The sequence below is a fragment of the Oncorhynchus keta genome, chromosome 12 (assembly GCF_023373465.1).
Source record: "Oncorhynchus keta strain PuntledgeMale-10-30-2019 chromosome 12, Oket_V2, whole genome shotgun sequence".
In the NCBI taxonomy this organism is placed as follows: domain Eukaryota; kingdom Metazoa; phylum Chordata; class Actinopteri; order Salmoniformes; family Salmonidae; genus Oncorhynchus; species Oncorhynchus keta.
Window position 1 is genome coordinate 50077147 of NC_068432.1, and position 14962 is coordinate 50092108.

The window sequence follows — 14962 nt, forward strand, 5'->3', positions numbered from 1 at the left end:
CAGACTCTACAAATTCAGCCGATAACATCACCCCACCCTTATAGATCACTTTTAAATCAGTAACCAACTTGACAAAACATGAACTTTTCTCTTTTCTGTCTCATGTTTACAAGCCCCTTGTGTGTGAGAAGCATGTGACCCATGTTAAATAGCAGCCAGTAGAATGGGTGGTAAACACTGATAGGAAATACAACGTGACAGTGATATGTGGTTGTCTCACCTCGTTCAGTTGTTACTCTAAGTCAATCACGTCTTCTAAATCAGTGTTTCCCAAACCAGGTCCCGGGGACCCCAAGGAGTGCAGGTTTTGGGTTTGGCTCCATCACTACTTTTGATTTTTGTCGTAGCTCTACATAGCCGATTCAAATAATCAACTCATCATTAAGCTTTGATGATTTGAATCAGCTGTGTAGTGCTAGAGCAAAAGCAATAAGCAAAAGCAATTCAAGAAGTGTGCCGCCCCAGTGGGAAACACTGTTGTAAATAATTAGCATGTCAATTCAGTAGTACTGTGCTGTGTTCTTACCCACGACATAGAGGCACCCGTTCAGCTCACTGACTCCGTTCCCTGCTCGTCTCTGGCCCATCTCCCTGACCTCTGTCCACTTGTTGAGGTGGGGGTCAAACCTCTCCACACTGGACAGAGAGGCCACACCGTCGTTACCTCCCACAGCGTACACATGACTCTGACAGGACAGGACAGGAGGGGGTTAAGACAAGTGATTCTCAGTGCTTGAAGTGGAGTGAATTAGGTGCTGCTACTCTTTTTGAGTGTTGGAACTAAAGCAGATATAAAAGAGGCTCAGCAATTCAAGAAGAACAACATTTGAGGTGTGTTCCTATTACCGACAGGAAAGGTCTGATGATTATTGTCCTATTACCAATGGTGGGACTTCAATCACACAAACGGCACAGGGAATAAAATCTCTTTACTGAATGGTATAAATGGTGGTAAAATAATCTTCTGTGCGGAGGGTAATGTCACCCGTTGAGTGTTAAAATTAAGTTTCTTCATTCACAGCCATTAAACTCTTAACTGATTTAATGTCTACCAATACAGTGCCCTTCTTTGAGAGACATTAGAAAACCTCCCTGGTCTTTGCGGGGGGGGGGGGGTCCCAGTGAGATTCCCAGAGTGATTCCATGCAACTTATTATGTGACTTGTTAAGCAAATGTTTACTCCTGAACCTATCTAGGCTTGCCATAACAAAGGGGTTGAATACTTATGGACTCAAGATTTTTCAAACTTTAAATGTTTTAATCAATTTGGAGAGAAAAAAAATCTCAAAACATAAATCCACTTTGACATGGGTATTGTGTGCAGGCCTGTGACACGTCTCAAATTCAGGCCATAACACAAGGAAATGTGTAAAAAGTCAAGGGGTGTGAATACTTTCAGAAGGCTCTGTATAATACTGTATGCTCAGTGCAACCACGCATCCATGCTGTTCTTACCCCTAAGGCCACAGAGCCCACCCCTCCTCTGGGTGTGTTCATGGACGCCACAGCAGTCCAGCGGTCGCTCTCGATATCGTATCTCTCCACGTCGTTGAAGCACGAGTTGTCATCTAGGCCTCCGATGGCATAGATAGGACCTCCCAGAGCTGCTAGAGCTATGCCCCTTCTACACACATACAAGACAACATTGACAATAGGGCAGTATATCAGAGTGATTATAATTAGGGATCTTTATGGTCGGCTGAAAAACGACATTTCTAAAACAAAACTCTCATTAGAGCATTGCCCCCCACCCATGACATACCTCTTAGTGTTCATGGAAGCCTTCATCATCCACTTGTTAGTGAGAGGATCAAACATCTCCATGTTGCCCAGATGTTCACTACCATCATGCCCCCCTACTGCATACACTTTACCTGAGGACACCAGAGCAACGTTAGGACTACGAGACCATAGACAACTCACATCCTGACATATACTAAATATGGTCAACTCCACAACTTTTTTTTTACAGTTTTAATTCTACACATTTTGCCATAGGTGCAGAGAAAAGGAGAGAAAAATGTGCAGTTTTAGAAGTGACTGTCCAGTGAAAATATAACTTTTAAAAAGTTATTCTGTTAGCTCATACCCAAATAATGTTGTGGACTCATTTTATACTTGTATTTGTGACCAAAGCATAAATTGGAGAAGAAAAAAAGAATGTCTCAAAAAAATTCTTGCTATTTCCTCATTGAGTATGATGTCATATTCCTGAGGAGGATGAGCTGGCCAATCAGCAGTCTACTCGTACTCATATGTTTTATGACAGTATATGCAAACACATTCAAACACAGAAAAGCTTATTTTTAACATAAAAAAAAAAATAAAAAAAATTGAATTGTCAGGAAAAACTATTTCACTCATATTGTAAGTAATTATAGGTCATATTTCATAGAAATCTGGAAACACTGGACAATTACTTTAAAGCACATTTTCTGCAATTCTACACATTTTGCCATGGCTTATGCTGTGTTCTTATGGTATCGGAGTGATTCAAGCAAATCAAAATCATATGGGGACACCATGCCATTTTGGGATTTGTTTTTATTCTTCCTGTCTAGTTATTATTCTGGTGGTTGTTAGTTCTCAAAGCTCATCTTAATTTATTTTCTACATACTTTATATCTCGTTTTAGTCATTTAAGTTTACACTCTAAACGTTTTACCAACCTGGGAGAAAAAAAAAATCTATATATTTTTTTAGTAGTGGCCACAATTTATGAATGAATATATGGGAAACAATGCTGGAAGACAACGGAATTAATAATGGTAAATAAGTCTGGCTGCACAGTCGCTTGGCAAACATACTGTAAATTGAGAAATCATGTGACTAAACTGAACAAAAAGAAGAAACTGTGCTATGAAACAGAGAAATTATATAAAAAATTATAGTAAAAAGCTTTGGAGCACCTTAAAATGCCATTTTGGGCAAAATGGTGTCCATCATTCATTGAATCAGATGGCTCACTCATCACAAAACCCACTAATATTGACAACTACTTCAATGATTTTTTTATTAGCAAGATTGGCTTCCGTAAAGTGAGTGTGGAAGAGGTGAAAAACGTATTGTTGTCTATAAACAATGACAAGTCACCTGGGTCTGACAACTTGGATGGAAAATTACTGAGGATGAATGTGGACGATATTGCCACTCCTATTTGCTATCTCTTCAATCTAAGCCTACAGGAAACTCATTAGACTACCCAAAAATAGCAACGCACCCTTTACTGGCTCTAACAGCCGACCAAATCAGCCCGTTACAAACACTTAGTAAACTTTTGGAAAATAATTGTTAGACCAAAAAAAATAAAAAATTTAAATGCTACAGATTTTCTGCACGCTTATAGGGATGTGCATTCAACATGTACAGCACTTACACAAATGACTGATGATAGACAGAGAATTTGATAATAAAAACATTGTGGGAGCTGTTATGTTAAGACTTCAGTGGAGCGATTGAAATGATCGATCATAATCTCCTGCTTGAAAAACCTGTGTTATGACTTTGCTATATTGTGGATTGAGAGTTAACTGTCTAACAGAACACAGAGGAGAGGGTGTTCTTTAAATGGAAGCCTCTCCAACATAATCCAGGTCGAGTCAGGCATTCCCCAGGGCAGTTGTCTAGGCCCCTTTTCAATCTTTACTAATGACCTGGCACTGGCTCTGAGTAATGCCAGTGTGTCTAAGCATGCTGATGACTTAACACTATACACGTCAGCTTCCACAGCGACAGTAATCATTGTAACGCTTAACAAAGAGCTGCAGTCAGTTGCAGAATGGGTGGCAAGAAATAAGTTAGTCCTAAATATATTTCTAAAACTAAAAGCATTGCATTTTGGGACAAATCATTCCCTAAACCTCAACTAAATCCTGTAATGAATAATGTAGAAATTGAACAAGTTGAGGTGACTAAACTGCTTGGAGTAACCCTGGATTGTAAACTATTATGGTTAAAACATATTGATACAACAGTAGCTAAGATGGGGAGAAGTCTGTCTGTAATAAAGTGCTGCTCTACCTTCTTAACAACACTATCAACAAGGCAGGTCCTACAGACCCTAGGTTTGTCACACCTGGACTACTGTTCAGCAGCGTGGTCAGGTGCCACAAAGAGGGAATTAGTCAAATTAAAATTAGCCCTGAACAGGGCAGCACGTCTGACCCTTAAATGTACATGGAGGGCTAACATGAATGTCAATCTCTTCCATCTCAAAGTAGAGGATTGACTTCATCACTACTGTAAGAATTATTGACACGTTGAATGCACCGAGCTGTCTGTTTAAACTACTAGCACACAGTTCAGACACCCATGCATACCCCACAAGACATGCCACAAAAGGTCTCTTCACAGTTACAAAGTTCAGAACAAACTATGGGAGGCGCACAGTAGTACATAGAGCCATGACTACACGGAGCTCTATTCCACATCAAGTAACTCAACCAAGCAGTAAAATCTGATTAAAAAATTTAAAAAACAGATAGAAATACACCTTATGGAACAGCGGGACTGAAGAGACAAATGCATTTACACATGATAATATACGCACGATACTAGGTCTGTCCACGACAAGGGCTGTCCACGACAAGGGCTGTCCCCAAACAAAATCTTTGTAGACCAAGTCATCTGTTCCAAACGATTGGTCGACATTTTAAAAAGTGTATTTTTCCATATATAGGTGTTGAATCAAATCTAAATGTTTGAATAAAATCAACTATATGTAGGCTGCTGAGCTTGTCTGATGCTTTAAGCACCGTGATTAAAAAGGAAGACAACAAATGACTCAAGAGGGAGCCAGAGATCAATATGGCCTTACAGATCAATATAGTCTAACCAGAAGAAGACAACCTGTTCCAAACCCTCCTCCAGTTTGCTGCAGGCCTTCGTAGCAGCCATTTACGCTCCTGAAGTTGCCGGTAATAGGCTACACCCGCGGTCGGCAACATTTTTCCATGTGGAGTGCCAAGTTATCCTACCATTTTTACTGATCCGAGTGCCCGTTATGATTTTCAAATGCACATTTTCATGGATCAGTTTCATTTAAATTTATAATAAAAAGTCTTCATATCTCAAAATTAAAAGTTATGTTATGTCAGTTATGTCAGACAATGACAACAGTACGACTGTATTAACAACATACTGAATGCATTAACAGGAATTACCGTAACAAACATTGTAATTAGAAATTATGGTAATTAACAGTAATTGTACTACTGGTGATACTGGTGTGTCATCCCTGCGGCCTCTGCAATGGATTAGTCCACTCAGACAGGCCTCCGCAATGGATTAGTCCACTCAGACAGGCCTCCGCAATGGATTAGTCCACTCAGACAGGCCTCCGCAATGGATTAGTCCACTCAGACAGGCCCCCCTAACCACACGGCCCCCTAACCACACGGCCCCCCTAACCACACGGCCCTCCCAACCACACGGCCCTCCCAACCACACGGCCCTCCCAACCACACGGCCCTCCCAACCACACGGCCCTCCCAACCACACGGCCCTCCCAACCACACGGCCCTCCCAACCACACGGCCCTCCCAACCACACGGCCCCTCCCAACCACACGGCCCTCCCAACCACACGGCCCTCCCAACCACACGGCCCTCCCAACCACACGGGCCCTCCCAACCACACGGCCCTCCCAACCACACGGCCCTCCCAACCACACGGCCCTCCCAACCACACGGCCCTCCTAACCACACGGCCCTCCTAACCACACGGCCCTCCTAACCACACGGCCCTCCTAACCACACGGCCCTCCTAACCACACGGCCCTCCTAACCACACAGACGGACTTGCCTGGTTAAATAAAGGTTAAAACAAGAAACATAAAAGAGGTTTCAGAGAGATGGCTGGCCCTGGACCAAGGTAAGATAGCTGTCAGATAAATGCACACATTCATTCAGGTTACAGACCATGTAACTAGGGAGTGCAACAATATCCATAGCCTAGTTATTGGGTTCGTAACAAACATTTCTTATTGTTATGATTTTAAAAAATATATATATTTCACCTTTATTTTACTAGGCAAGTCAGTTAAGAACAAATACGTATTTTCAATGACGGCCTAGGAACAGTGGGTTAACTGCCTGTTCAGGGGCAGAACGACAGATTTGTACCTTGTCAGCTCGGGGATTTGAACTTGCAGCCTTTCGGGGTACTAGTCCAATGCTTTAACCACTAGGCTACCCTGCCGCGCCATGGCGGAGTAGCCTAGATGGCTGCTCTCCCAACACACATCTATTCTCTATCCTTAATCTGCAAAGCATTCAGTGAGTACAGGGGGAAAAACAGCACCTAAGACCAGTTTTGGAGTTCTGGCTCTCTATCCATTTTCTATTCCCCCCTTCCCTCCCCATCCTCCACCTCTCTCTCGCCTTCCCTCCATCTCTCACCTCCTACAGAGATGACTCCAACATGTCGTCTCCTACTGTTCATCTCAGGTCCAAAGAACCAGCTGTTCTTGCTGATGGAGTAACACTCGATGCTGCGGAACGGGTCACCAGAACCACCCCGCCCACCCACACAGAACAACACACCTGAAGACGAGGCAAAGGTCAGGGGTTAGAAGGTATGACTTAATTATTATTATAATTTTTTTTTTTTAAACACCACACACTGCAATGCCAAGCTCAACACATGAATATCCACCCTGAGGAATCAATCAACGATTTAGGGTTTAGTTATTTGTCAGACTCGTAAATATATAAAATTAAGATTTTTTTCCTTTATCATTGTTCTGCAATGTCCTCAACACTTTCACATAGCTGATTGGACAAGCTGCCAGTCTGTTACCTGCAGTGTGTTTCCTAGGCGTTGTTCTGACTGAATACTCAAAGTCCGGGACCACCTTGTTGCTGAGGTGCAGGTGATAGTTCCTGGCCTCATCCAGCAGATCTCTGCAGCTCAGGTTCCCCCTGATCATCTCCTCTTTGGCCACCGTGGCCGTCAGGAAGTCTACTGGGAGCAAGGGGAGACGCACCTACAGGAGGTATGGATACACAGCACACAGTCAACACACGCTGCACACAGTCAACACACGCTGCACACAGTCAACACACACTGCACACAGTCAACACACACTGCACACAGTCAACACACACTGCGCTGCACACAGCCAACACACACTGCGCTGCACACAGCCAACACACACTGCGCTGCACACAGTCAACACACACTGCGCTGCACACAGTCAACACACTGCTTACAGCCAACACACACTGCACTGCACACAGCCAACACACACTGCACTGCACACAGCCAACACACACTGCACTGCACACAGTCAACACACACTGCACTGCACACAGCCAACACACACTGCACTGCACAGTCATCACACTGCACTGCACAGTCAACACACACTGCACTGCACAGTCAACCTTACACTGCACACAGTCAACACTGCACATAGTCAACACACACTGCACCCCACACAGTCAACACACACTGCACCGCACACAGTCAACACACACTGCACTGCACAGTCAACACACACTGCACTGCACACAGTCAACACACAGTCAACACAGTACACAGGGGGTCATAAACGTTAACACAGAAGCATCTGTCCTGCAGGGCAGCCGGACAGAAACAGTGTCAAACACCACACACACACCCAGTGTCAAACACTACACACACACACACACACACACACACACACACACACACACACACACACACACACAGTGTCAAACACACACACACACACACACACACACACACACACACACACACACACAGTGTCAAACACTACACACACACACACACACACACACACACACACAGTGTCAAACACTACACACACACACAGTGTCAAACACTACACACACACAGTGTCAAACACTACACACACACAGTGTCAAACACTACACACACACACACACAGTGTCAAACACTACACACACACACACACAACATACTACACACAGCACCTACAAGCATAAATTAAAAATGAAACAAAATACCAAAGCTCCCCAACCAGCCCAAGACGTGTGACTAAGGCTGCGTTTACACAGGCAGTTCGATGGTCTTCACTACATGGTCTTATGACCAATGAGATGTGAAAAAATCTAATTCAAATTGGACAAAAGACCCACTAGTGGAGAGAAAATAAATATTAGAATTGGGCTGCCTGTGAAAACGCAGTCTTTCAGACCTACCTGAGTCATGATCTGCTGCAGCCAGGCCTCGTGGTGTTGAGGGTTATTCTTCAACCACTTGACAGCAGCGGTGTACACCTGAGTCTCAGAGTGAATGTTCAGATCACTGGAGGACAACAGGGTTCTCAGGTGAGGAGGCGACACGCACGGGAAGTCCTCACAGTCCACCACTTCCCGGAAGTGCTCGCAAGCGTAGCGATCTGCCATGTCCATCAGGTCGACGCGGTTGTGGCTCTCGGCAAAGGTGCGGACAGCCAGGCAGTTGGAGGGGTGGAAGTGGGCCTTCATGTACTCACAGCAGGCTCTGGCTACCAACTCTACCTGCAGTATACAGGCTGCGTAGAGGAGGGGCTGTACGTTGTCCACTGTCAGGGTCAGACGGGAGGAGTAGGCGAAACGCACCAGGTCGTGGATGGCGTCGCCGTCAAAGTCCTTGATCTCAATCAGGTCCTGTTTGGCCTCGGACATCTCGGACAGGAACATGGCCCTGAAGTAAGGGATGACACAAGCCAGCACCAGCTTGTGGCACGGTATCAGCCTGCTGCCAACCTGAACACAGGGAGAGAAAAGGAGAGAGAGAGAGAGAGTTAATGCAAGCTCACATGTTATTCATTCCCTGTACTATTCAGTCCACAAATGGTTTTGTTGGTTAATTTGTGTCTTTAAAAAAATAAAGAAATTATAGGCTTAACTGGTTCCCACCAAACTTCACAAAAGCAGACATAAGTTTTTGCCTTGGAGACAAATAGAATTAGAATACTGGAATGGACATGAACCTTCTTATAATGGGATAAAGGGCAGCCATTTTGGTCAGGGAGTTGGTCAACCATGGTTTGCCAGCGCTTTGATAAGATAGTGTAAAATAATGCATTTTGAATCATTTTTCTGCCCTGTATGTTTGTTAGCCAGACAGTTTTAGAGGAATGATTCCCAAAAGTATTAAAATTAAAATGCCAATATTCCATTAAAAAACGCAGTCGATCCACTGTCATACACTGGCCCCGATTAAACATCCAATCTAACGAGAGAAGCTGAAAAAATACAATTTAAAAGCAGCTTAACTTCTGTGAAAAAAAAGGTTTATTAAGTTGTTAAATAAAAGTTATTCAAATCTCAAACAGCAATACTTGATGTTTGTGATTCTGTCTTGTGCAGTTGATGATAGGACTTAGACAGCTGTAAATGCAAGTACTACGAATATTTTATCATAATAGTACTCACAGCTTTCCAACAAAACTAAAAAGTAGACATTTACATATATTTTACAGGCTATTTATACAGAAAGTGTATAAAACCCAAATAAACTGTATTTATAATTATGACTATTTTAAGTTGACAATAATTATTACACAATTTATGATATCACATGCCTTACTTTTATTTTCCTGCATAAGTCAAATCAGGATTAAGCCTCTACTGCCATTGGCTACGTGCCGCTGGGGCAGCAGGTAGCCTAGTGGTTAGAGCATTGGGCCAGTAACCGAAAGCTGGATCGAATGCCCGGGCTGACAAGGTAAAAATCTGTCGTTCTGCCCCTGAACAAGGCAGTTAACCCACTGTTCCTAGGCCGTAATTGAAAATAAGAATTTGCTCTTAACTTACTTGCCTAGTTAAATAATGGTAAAATAAAAATGGTTTTAATACAAATTCTAATTAGACTGGTTTGGATTTCTCCCTGACCAATATGGCTACAATTTTCATTCCATTCTGGAACTGAGTGTTAATGACAGCTCAGCCCCTCTAGTGATTTAATAGCATCTCTATGCTTTACCCATTGTTTGGCATACCCATTTCACAAATAGCTAGTAGCCAAAGAGCTAGTGACTGAGCATTGTGAACACTATAAAACCCCACTCTGCCCGTCCCTCACATCTATGTCCAGACCTACCTTCAGTGTGACATCACAGAGCTCCCCCACTTCGTAGAACTGCCTCAGGGAGTCGTGGAAGTCCTTCCATGCCTCATAGGCTTCAAAGACAAAGGATCCGTCAGGCTCAGAGTCTCCATCAGGCCTGGTGGTGCTCTGGCGGTTCTCCTTCTTCTGCTTGAGCTTATGCTGCTTGGCATGCTCCGGCACCATGTCGCCTGGAGCCATCACAGTCTACAGGGAGTCAGACCTGGGAGGAGAGAGAGAGAGGGGCAAGAAGAAGGGGAGAAAATTCAGAGAGCTTGTTAGAAGGAAAGGGGGGGGTTAGCCTTGTCCTGTACATTTATAGCCAACCAAATGTTCCCAGACAGTGGAAAAAGAGGTCAAGCTAATTCTCACAAGAGGCTAAATGTATGATGACACGGTTGGGAGCAGAGAGCTGTAGACGCCATTGAGCGAGATCTCTCTCTCTCATATATATGGCACAGCCTATAAAACAGAGCATCGCTAAGCACATTTCCACCCACATTCGACAGATTATGTGGCTTCTCTGGTGAGCTTTCTGCTGCTGAATAGACTCCCTGAGACAATGTGGCCATAGGCTCCACCGCCCCCTCGTCACTACTCTTAAGGACAGAAGACATCTATTGTAGGGGTGTAACATTCACGATTACACAACCATTACACAACGGTTCACCATCAGCAATATTTTTTTTTGTAGTTCAGTGTATAAAAAGGTAATATTTTAGATAATACAGGGTGAAGTGATATTTTCATAATGAGGAATCACTTTTTGAGAGGTTCACTGCATGGCCAAACGCTGGAGGACAAAATGAGCTGACTAAAAGCTTGGTCAAAACCATTTGATTTTGAGATGGGGGTGAAATCCAAAATTGTCCTATATATTCATTGGCTCTGCCATAGCTCATTTGGAAATAATAAGTATTGATACACAACTAGCTGAAACACTTAATCTGTTAAAAAAATCACAAGTTAGTGAGTGATTTCAGAACCAGTGGAGGGGGACAAAAAAAATGAATCTGGTAGTAGATTCCTAGTCTCCATTATGGCTCTAATCTGATAGTGGGGTGGTAGATGCCTAGTCTCCATTATGGCTCTAATCTGATAGTGGGGTGGTAGATGCCTAGTCTCCATTATGGCTCTAATCTGATAGTGGGGTGGTAGATGCCTAGTCTCCATTATGGCTCTAATCTGATAGTGGGGTGGTAGATGCCTAGTCTCCATTATGGCTCTAATCTGATAGTGGGGTGGTAGATGCCTAGTCTCCATTATGGCTCTAATCTGATAGTGGGGTGGTAGATGCCTAGTCTCCATTATGGCTCTAATCTGATAGTGGGGTGGTAGATGCCTAGTCTCCATTATGGCTCTAATCTGATAGTGGTAGTGGGGTGGTAGATGTCTAGTCTCCTTTATGGCTCTAATCTGATAGTAGTAGTGGGGTGGTAGATGTCTAGTCTCCTTTATGGCTCTAATCTGATAGTGGTAGTGGGGTGGTAGATGTCTAGTCTCCTATATGGCTCAGATCAGGTACCATAGTACCATTAGAGCCATAGTATACACTTTAGACATGCGTCATTCACACAAACACCCAGCTCAGAGAGGCCCAGCTCAGAGGGGCCCAGCTCAGAGGGGCCCAGCTCAGAGGGGCCCCAGCTCAGAGGGGCCCAGCTCAGAGAGGCCCAGCTCAGAGGGGCCCAGCTCAGAGGGGCCCAGCTCAGAGAGGCCCAGCTCAGAGGGGCCCAGCTCAGAGAGGCCCAGCTCAGAGGGGCCCAGCTCAGAGGGGCCCAGCTCAGACGGGCCCAGCTCAGACGGGCCCAGCTCAGAGGGGCCCAGCTCAGAGGGGCCCAGCTCAGAGAGGCCCCAGCTCAGAGGCCCCAGCTCAGAGGGGCCCAGCTCAGAGAGGCCCCAGCTCAGAGAGGCCCCAGCTCAGAGAGGCCCCAGCTCAGAGAGGCCCCAGCTCAGACGGGCCCAGCTCAGAGAGGCCCAGCTCAGAGAGGCCCCAGCTCAGACGGGCCCAGCTCAGAGAGGCCCAGCTCAGAGAGGCCCAGCTCAGACGGGCCCAGCTCAGAGAGGCCCAGCTCAGACGGGCCCACGGGCCCAGCTCAGAGAGGCCCAGCTCAGACGGGCCCAGCTCAGGGGCCCAGAGGGGCCCAGCTCAGAGAGGGCCCAGCTCAGAGAGGCCCAGCTCAGAGAGGCCCAGAGAGGCCCCAGCTCAGAGAGGCCCCAGCTCAGAGAGGCCCAGCTCAGAGGGGCCCCAGCTCAGAGGGGCCCAGCTCAGAGAGGCCCAGCTCAGAGGGGCCCAGCTCAGAGAGGCCCAGCTCAGAGGGGCCCAGCTCAGAGGGGCCCAGCTCAGACGGGCCCAGCTCAGACGGGCCCAGCTCAGAGGGGCCCAGCTCAGAGGGGCCCAGCTCAGAGAGGCCCAGCTCAGAGAGGCCCAGCTCAGAGGGGCCCAGCTCAGACGGGCCCAGCTCAGACGGGCCCAGTTATTGAACGCCATCAGCAGCAGATTTTAATTTAGAAAGGAACATGAATGTTGATGCAACAAATGTTTAGTGCATTTTGTTCACTAATTAAACCAAACCTAATTGTTTCAAACCAAAACGTAGCATTCCTGTATAGTATCAGAACCCATGCATCTACACTGAGCAAAAATATAAACGCAACATGTAAAGTGTTGGTCCCGTGTTTCATGAGCTGAAAAAATGTTCCAAACATCAGATTATTTCTCAAAAATGTTGTGCACAAATTTGTTTACATCCCCTGTTAGTGAGCATTTCTCCTCCAAATGGTTATCACACCAGATATTGACTGGTTTTCTGATCCACGCCCCTACTTTCATTTTTTTTCCATTTTTGTTTTTTTACGGCATATCTACGGATGCATATCTGTATTCCCAGTCATGTGAAATCCATAGACTAGGGCCTAATATATGTATTTAAATGGACTGATTTCCTTTTATGAACAGTAACTCAGTAAAAACGTTTAAATTGTTGCCTTTATATTTTTTGTTCAGTATAGATACGTATTGAATCGTCTTGAAAGACAATATGGAAGAATACAGAGTAGTCATTCCCTCCGCAAGGCAATGAAACAAACAAAATGTCAGTATAGAAAAAGTGGAGTCGCAATTCAACGGCCCAGACACGAGACGTACGTGGTAGTCTACAAACAATCACGGACTACAAAAGGAAAACCAGCCACGTCGCGGACAGCGACGTCCTTCTTCCAGACAAGCTAAACACCTTCTTTGCCCGCTTTGAGGATAATACAGTGCCACCGATGTGGCCTGCTACCAAGGACTGTGGGCTCTCCTTCTCCGATAGCCGACATGAGTACGAAATTTAAACGTGTTAACCCTCGCAAGACTGCCGGCCCAGACAGCATACATAGCTGTGTCCTGGGGCCCCACTAGGGGGAATGCTCAGCCCCCTCCTGTACTCCCTGTTCACCCATGAGTTTGTGGCCATGCACGCCTCCAACTCGATCATCAAGTTTGTGACATTGGGTGCTGTAGGTGTCCTGGAGGGCAGGTAGTTTGCCCCCGGTGATGCGTTGTGCAGACCGCACCACCCTCTGGAGAGCCCTGCGGTTGAGGGCGGTGCAGTCTTTTGTTGATTTTATATATCAACATTCCAACCTCATTTAGCATGATCTATTCAATTATGGCATAATTCTACTGTTTGTATTAATTTGTATTTTGAACGCTAACCGCAAAGTCCACTATTGTGGCTAATCCTTATGGTGGCTAGCTTCAGATAGATGGGTCATACCACCATTAATCAAATAAGAACTGTCTTATAAATGAGGGTTATTTTAGATGACAACTAGCGCTATATAGCTAGCTAACTATAGCTACTGAAACGGATGTCATTTGCTGTGTTTTGGGGAAGAACATTGTTAGCATCCATGAGCTAGCTTTTTTTTTTATGACCAGCACTGTATGTCCTCGAGACAACTTTACCAGCATCATAGCATACGTATCGATGAATCACTGTGTTATGAAATACAAGTGATAGTGTAATCAAAGTTTAAGAACTGCGTAAAAAATGTACGAAAGCGTTAAATTATTATGTGACGTGCAGTCATATTCAGTTCCTGATTGGTCAACAAGCTTATTTGACACGTCAAATAGTGTTATTTGACGTCTCTTTTTTGACATGCAAAGACCCAAACGGCGTTCCATAGAAATTCCTGGTTGAGAATGAAACGACTGAACAATGAAACAGCACAGCAAGTAAGTGAAAGAAATAAGTTTTGATGATGTTTTACTGGTAATGGGGACATATGTAAATGCCAACTAAAAACCTTTTTGGTCAGTGTGGTGTGTGTGTGTAACCTTTATTTAACTTGGCAAGTAAGTTAAGAACATATTCTTATTTACAATGACGGCCTACCCCCGGCAAAAACCCGGACGACGCTGGGCCAATTGTGCACCACCCTATGGGACTCCCAATAACGGCCGGATGTGATACAGCCTGGATTCGAACCAGGGACTGTAGTGACACATCTTGCACTGAGATGCAGTGCCTTAGACCGCTGCGTCAACTATTTAACTGTACGAGAATGTTTAAAAGGCCGCAAAAATCACAGCAAGGAAAATATTGGATATCTACTCGCCAAAATGGTGGTGATTTTTAATTAGTGCCTGTAGCAGGGTTTATGGACAACAGGCATGTAGAAGGTGCTACAATGTAAATGTTGACATTCTAAATAACAAAAACACAATATAAATTATTGCACCAATGTATGCTAACCATAAGGCATTGATCTGTTTTTTTTCAACCAAAAATCAATACACAAGTTTTAATATTCATCTGTTTTAAACCTGCTAAAACTGCATTGAGCTGTATACCCCATAGGCAAAAGAAATCATCAGAGGTGGCGTAGTAGCAGGCAGTTTTACCTAAT

The 14962-nt window shown here is 44.7% G+C and overlaps 1 protein-coding gene across 2 annotated transcripts in view; it reads right to left on the reverse strand.

Annotated features, from left to right (window-relative positions):
- LOC118391582 (kelch-like protein 8) overlaps nucleotides 1-14962 on the reverse strand; it is a 36083-nt gene that overhangs the window by 4797 nt on the left and 16324 nt on the right. For both annotated transcript variants that reach the window (XM_035783098.2, XM_035783097.2), the window contains exons 2-8: nucleotides 10055-10283; nucleotides 8167-8715; nucleotides 6800-6986; nucleotides 6400-6543; nucleotides 1764-1875; nucleotides 1457-1625; nucleotides 527-686 (exon numbers count right to left, since the gene is read on the reverse strand). In XM_035783098.2, the coding sequence (XP_035638991.1) occupies nucleotides 527-686; nucleotides 1457-1625; nucleotides 1764-1875; nucleotides 6400-6543; nucleotides 6800-6986; nucleotides 8167-8715; nucleotides 10055-10261 (1528 nt within the window). In that variant the 5' untranslated portion in view covers nucleotides 10262-10283. The remainder of the gene's footprint in view (nucleotides 1-526; nucleotides 687-1456; nucleotides 1626-1763; nucleotides 1876-6399; nucleotides 6544-6799; nucleotides 6987-8166; nucleotides 8716-10054; nucleotides 10284-14962) is intronic.